Source organism: Bidens hawaiensis, unplaced genomic scaffold (assembly GCF_021521415.1).
Source record: "Bidens hawaiensis isolate Kalapana, Puna unplaced genomic scaffold, B.hawaiensis_p1.1 tig00023607_1, whole genome shotgun sequence".
Taxonomy (NCBI): Eukaryota; Viridiplantae; Streptophyta; class Magnoliopsida; order Asterales; family Asteraceae; genus Bidens; species Bidens hawaiensis.
Window position 1 is genome coordinate 183,751 of NW_027493696.1, and position 6,889 is coordinate 190,639.

A 6,889-nucleotide genomic window follows, 5' to 3' on the forward strand; every position below is an offset into this window, starting at 1 on the left:
AAAACCACAAGTACAACTACTGAAACATCAATCCATCCTTGTAAAAGACATTGAATCATCACAAAAGATTAAAATGCTCTGTCATAACTTCAAACTTTAAGATGTAATGTTAACAACATATAAATTAGTAATATGTAAACGATTCGAATGTGCACACATATATATCATCGGTTTTAAATGATGTTAAAGAGGTGGTGGAAATTCAAACTAAGTGTGTGATGAGCCTCCACACTGGGTAGGCAAATAAGAGAAGAATACCAATTGTGTTAGATATACCATGGCTCTGCATGAAAGAATTCCTGAACCCACCCGATGCTCGAACATGCTCTTGAAGTAGGTAACAACCAATTAAAAGACAAATCGCAACACCAACCCAACTGTCCCTAAACTCGTCAGCAAACAAGTTTGGAGCAACTACCAAAAGGAGAATCAACGATCCAGGCATCTCGAGCCAGTCTGTAGCCAAACACGCAAATTAATATATCATATAGGTGCGTCAATTACATTAAACGATTAATTTGGAGATATCATATGTGTGTCTAGGCCCACTGCAAATTAATTTAACACCTATCCTTAAAGTACAATAACAATTTCATATATTCATCGTCGATGGCATTCTCTTAAGCTAGGTCTTCGGTCACGTTCTAATGCGTTCTTTACATGTTACAACTTAGATCCGAACTCATAAGTGCTAAACACAGTTACTTTTGACCGGTTATTTTCATGCCCAAGACTAGTAAACATTAGCCTAAAAATAAATGTATGCATTGTGTATTGTGCGTGTACCTGGGAAATGGCGAGGGAAGAAGAGCCTTAATACGACTGCAACGAACGCGACCCACATCCCGAATTGTCCCCTGCATATTGCTACATAAATACACACATTCGAACAAAACTAAAGACCAAGTCGAAAGCATGGAGCAAGAACCTTAAGAAGTGAAAGAGTGAAGGAGGAAGACTAAAGAATATATAAGGTACTAAAAGCGAGGTGAGCATGTTTGATCTCCAATTCGTCCGGTCCAGTATCAACAAATAACTGCATCATGTATTACAATTGTTTCTAGCATTAGATTTTTGGCGTAAAATTTAAGATAAATAATGTAACTATTTAGTTCGTGTCAAAATGGGTACTTGTAATCTACCTTTTCCACTTGTTTAACACTTCATAAATGAAAGTGTTAATAAAATTATAAAATTATTTTATTACAATGATAATATGCATTTTTAAATATAAGCAATTTAAGTAGTATGCATTTAATCATTTATGATAATCAACTATCTTATAAATATTACTTTTATAAGTAAAAATAATAATGATTTACTTATATGTAAAAATAATAATGATTTATCGTAAATATAACCCGACAACATTAACCAATGAAACAGAATCATCCATGACCTAGTAGTCTGGGGTACATTGTTTGCATTCAAAGCGATGTGAAGGGTTCAAATTCTTGAAATGAAAGTGCAAGGATAGATGGAATTTATGTGAAAAAAATTGTTGAATGTAACAAATATCAATTAAACGGAATCGAAAAACGCACATAGCAGAGAAGGATGCAACCCAAGATAGGAAATAAATCCCAAATTCGAAGCTACCGAGCTTAGTGTATGCATGATCAAACATCGCTTGTGCCACCACTTTCAACTCATTCATATTCAAATTCCACAACTGAGTCGTCATATCGTCTGTCGTCCATGACAAAAAGTCGTTTCTCGCCATGTTTTAACACAGTTTTTATTAAACTTAAACCAAAATAACCCACAAATTAACCTTATGAATAGTGTGCGTAGAATGTTTGTGTCCAAATAATAAAGAATTTTGAAAAGATGGTTGAAAGTTGGAACTAAATGCAAATAAATGGTCCTCCATGTTTTTAGCAACGGTCCCGGTAGTACGGTCCACTACAAGTTTCCAACTGTCATCCATTTAGTCCATGTATTTCGGGTTGTGCCATTAAAATAAATATCCACGTGGGGAGTAATTTGTTTTGTATTTAACTTATCAAAAATAAATAAAGAAACATATATAGCAAGTGAAAAATACAACCGCATAATACACTTTTATCAAAAGATGTCCAAATGATTTGAAGAGAGAAAGTGAGACGATTTTATAGGCATCAAGTTTATCAAATTTCAGAATGTACATATACACTATGTATTTTTGTATGTGCTTTCATTTTCCCGAAACAATAACATTTTAAGAACTTCGGGGTAAAACATGTGTGAAAACAAATAAGTAAAAGACAGCTAAAAACTGAGCTGGTAGGTAGTTTCACTAAGTTAGCTCAGCTCTAATTACCAAGTTAGGTTATTAGTCATTTAAGAGTTAAGACAAATCACAAGCTAACCTTCAAAGTTGCTACTCAAAAGCTGGCCATGTGTTGATTAGTTTTCGTAGATTTACTAAGTAAATGTCACACCCCGATCAAAGGCGGCGGAATATGCCGGGGTGCAACGTGATTGGACAAATACATAAGACACTATTAAAGTGACAATATTTAATCAACTCATTAATTTCATTCAATCACCAAAGTAACACATATTGTTCATACAAATAACATTAAAACATAAGAAATAGATATTGTTCATTCTTCTAATAACCTAGTGGTATCAAAATAGAATGACGTCTTCAAACTCCAACTCAAGTAATAATCAAACCTGTAACATGCATAAAATAACATTTGTCAACACATATGTTGGTGAGCAATTTCATAGTGTTGAGTATATATAATATGAGTGAAATCCACAAACGTATATGAGACTATAAATAAAAGCATCAATCATGGTATATAAAACATATGTAAATGAGGATCCTTTCTAATCGGTAAGAATACCGACATACTTGGATAATGAGGCCTATTCTACTAGCACAAGGCTAAGTAGTTAGGGGAGCGTATGATCATACTTAATGAGGCTCAACAACAACATAAAAATAAACACTCGCGCACGTAAAGCATATGAGACATATAACACACAATAGAGCAAGTATTCTAGCATCATACACCCTAAAGTTGGTGGTTTGAGAAATGAGTATAATAAATCATTTTTGTTTGAATAAGTATGCATGTTACCCCCAAAAGATAAAAGTGAAAACGGGGGATGAAATGTACTCACGTTAACTAAGCAACTTGAAAGATTGATTCGTGAATAATCGGAGATCGGGTTTAACGAGCAAGACCTAGATTAAACGGGTCTTAAGTTAGTAGGTAGTCTTAGAAGGGTTTAAAATAAAATATGACAAGTAAAGTAAATAAATGAAGTTTATGGTTTAAAAATGTAAATACTTGGGAAATTAAAGACATGTTCTAAAAAGTAAGTTTACTCGAAACCGGGTCTTGGTATTTCATTCATAATTATTACTCTACCTATGTTAAGTAACTTATGTGGGTTATAATGCACTAATGCAAGACCCTTTGGGTATATGAACACCAAAACAAGGTTTTAATCGAGTGTTCGGATTTGTTAACTTGGGTCTAGATAATTAACTAAACTCAAAGTTAACTTTCCAAAATGTTTTGAGATAACTCAATAAAATCGAAAGACTTAACCAAGTATATAGTTCTATTATGAAGAACCTTAACTTCCGTTAAGTGTGTATGTGGTATCACCGGTCCAAGCTTGTTATAAGATCAAGTTGGATACCGACACACCAAGTAAGTTGATAAAATACTTAAAATTAGTTTAAAATACATTCTTGAAGAAAAGATGAGTTTCGATGGCCAAAAACACACTTGTGTGTCTTAGGCAAGTGAACTCGGTTTAGTTCGGTTTTGGTTCGGTCCTTGACTCGGAATGATACCGAGGATGGTTGCCACATACCCAAATACCATAGAACTATCAAAATGGTTTTAGAATTTACAAGGTTCAAATCTTTCATAAACATGTTTATTTAACTATTTTAAACAAAACTAGTAAACAAAACTATTTAAAACAAAAGCTAGTAAACAAGAGTTCGGTCTTGATTCGGGTCTAATCTCGGGATGAAACCGAGACTAGTGACTTCATACCCAACACCATGGAACTCTTTAAACATGAATTAAAACTAAACTACTTACAATATAAACAAAAGCATTAAAGGGAAATAGTATAAACAAGACTAGTAAACAAGAGTTTGGTCTTGGTTCGGTCTTGATTCGGGTCTAATCTCGGGATAAAACCGAGACGAGTGACTTCATAACCAATACCATGAAACTCTTTAAACATAAATTAAAAGCTAAACTACTTACAATATGAACAAGACTAGGAAAGCATTAAAGGAAAATAGTATAAACAAGAACTGCAAAGAGTTCTCCATGTAGCCTTGCCTTGTAGCATATCACCTCCCGAAGAAGATGAAAGCCGAAGGAAACAAGGGGTGCATATTATATATATGTTGTGCCACAAGATATGAATTCATAAGTAACAAACAAGAATTAAAGAAGGTTATTGCTTGATTATTAAGAACCTTAGAGATTAGAGATATGAACTTTATTTAGGAGAGAAAGAAGATGAATGAGCAAAGAATAATGAAGAGGATGGGGTTGTTTATATAGGGAAGGAGTCAAACTTGTTTTCCTTGTTTTATATCAATACTTGCATGTGTTTTTTTTTTAAAAAAAGGTTTAAATAATACAATCTAGTAACAAATCCAAAAGGTAAGAGATGATTATGAAACATAAAAATCCAACATTTTATATTAGTGAAAGATTTGGTTTACAAATCGGGTCGGGTTTTGATACAAATACAAATACAAAAAAGATCGAAAATGATGAATGTTACAGTAAATTCATGTTATTATCATAGAAAAGGGCTAACAAACGAATAGCTATAAATTGTGGTGGATCTAGAAGAAAAATTTAACTATAATTAAAAAAATTGGACTTAGGGACATACTAATATTTGTTGAGAGGTATCCGATTATACATGCTCATTAGAAAGTCAATTGCAAGTAGAAATTGTTCATCTAGTTTCACAAAACAAAAATGTAAATTTTGATCCATTATATCATGTGTGTCAAGTTTTGTATTCAAACCCCTTTTTTACAAATACGAAAGTTTGATCAAAAGTGAGATGGAAATAGGACGAATACGAAGGTGTTGGCCATTGTAATGCCAAATCCGCAGTCGTTATGTCATGGATGTTAAGTACAACAAAAATAATATAGTTACATGCACAACAACAAAAATAAGTAAGTTGTTAATCCGTCTGAGTTGAATAAATGTAGGACCAAGTTACAAAACACTAAGGTGGAGTACGACACACAACATGCAGCATACCCACCACTAATTGTTGGAAACAAACCACGTAGGAAACTTGTGATCGCAGCAAAGAACCAGTATATTAGCTAAGGATTGGGGACTTGTCGGGGATCCTATAATAAAAAACATAAAAGTACAATATTCTACTACAAGGTTGATGGTGCACAAATTGTAAACGTCCCTTTCTTTGTTTTTATATGACACGTATACAAAACTAAGGTTAAATTGTAGTTTGGGCAAGGAAATGAAAACCAAATTTTATACTACATAGCATTAAGCTAGTATTCACTTATTAGTCATCTCAAGTAATAAAAAAATAAAACGGCATATTTGGAATTTTAGCGAGTCGGGCTAGAGTCAATTTAGACTTGAGTGTGAAATTATATGAGCCAGCTCAACTTGTAATAGCCTGTCGAGTTGAGAACTCAACATGTTTACAAATTGAGGTTGTTTATGTAACATAAATATTCCAGCTTCAAATCAATAAAAAGGTTTGATGTTGCAAGCGCCCACTCATGTGCCCACCACTGCAGCTCCATCTAACACCGTCGTTGTTGCAAATCTAATTCATGCAGCAGATCAATCGTAAAGATAGATATGATTGAGGTTGCATAGATTATGTTGCGAGGGTATTGATTATGAGAGACGAGGGTTGGGGAAGTGGCTATCGGAGCCAAGTTAAGAGTTTAATAAAAATAAGTGGCAGCGGATGCTGCAGATCGACGTTTAAACAACTAAGCCTGAAAAACTTAACAATGTTATGTGTATAAAATCACATATATAATGTATGGTGTGTATACACATATATTAAAAAAGTTACTATTATAAAGTCAATTATTAAATGTTAATTGTTATATTACCGAAGAACTCTGCTTGATTATTATGTAGTATGTAGGGATATCACAAGTTTTATAATAAAATACTGTACAGATGAAAAATCAATAACACTAGAAAAAAATTACAATTGTAGTAAACTAATACAAGCGATGTAGATAGATGCAAAATCATAGAGTCTCGTGTTTGATTATGCCCTTAAAACAAAAATTATATCTCATTTCAGAACATGTTTGTCTCTTAAAGTATAACAACAATATCATTAGTAGTGCCGAAGTAGACGACCGAGTCTGAAATCCACCAAAATTGTATGCCTTTGTTGTTGGAGAATTCGTGCTGGAGTATTTGAGAGTGCACAAAGTATCTCAAGTTTTCGGATATCTTGCATCTAAGGTGACACCTTAGTTAAATAGCTGAAAACAACTAGAAACCTCTCACTATAAACTAATGTATTAAAAGTCTTTAATACAATTAACTTGATTTTGTATCGGTTTAGACTGATGTATCAAATGCCAATAATACCTTAGTTAACTGGTCTTGTTTAAACTTTATGTTGTTATTAGAAAACGATCTACGATAGCTAGGACACTGCCAATGAAAACCGAGAATTGTTGCAACTGCTGCTCCCATATGTATATCAGAATAGACAAGATACACATTGCAATCATTGTTCACACCACATGTGTGTGCGTGTGCACAAGTGCAAATCAGGGTGCGAAACCATTAGGGTCTCCACTATTTCCTTTGTCCAAATTACAATGACAAACAAGGAAGACTCCCACATATATATCACTTCGAGGTTTATTCATTCTCTT

The 6,889-nt window shown here is 33.4% G+C and overlaps 1 protein-coding gene across 1 annotated transcript; it reads right to left on the reverse strand.

Annotated features, from left to right (window-relative positions):
• Positions 1-202: 202 nt before the first annotated feature.
• Positions 203-1,879, reverse strand: LOC143567682 (cold-regulated 413 plasma membrane protein 2-like). Its single transcript, XM_077054044.1, has 4 exons — positions 1,545-1,879; positions 929-1,036; positions 787-857; positions 203-456 (listed from the first exon to the last, which is right to left on the reverse strand). Exons 1-4 carry the CDS (start codon positions 1,721-1,723, stop codon positions 203-205), a joined length of 612 nt encoding a protein of 203 aa, XP_076910159.1. The 5' UTR covers positions 1,724-1,879.
• Between the last annotated feature and the right edge of the window lie 5,010 nt (positions 1,880-6,889).

Excerpts from the sequence above, each read along its gene's own strand:
- LOC143567682 (XM_077054044.1), bottom strand. The coding sequence starts at position 1,723 with ATGGCGAGAAACGACTTTTTGTCATGGACGACAGACGATATGACGACT. Across the intron at positions 858-928 it reads TCACTCTTTCACTTCTTAAG|GGGACAATTCGGGATGTGGG; the intron begins GTTCTTGCTCCA and ends AGCAATATGCAG. Across the intron at positions 457-786 it reads CTTCCCTCGCCATTTCCCAG|ACTGGCTCGAGATGCCTGGA; the intron begins GTACACGCACAA and ends GTTTGGCTACAG.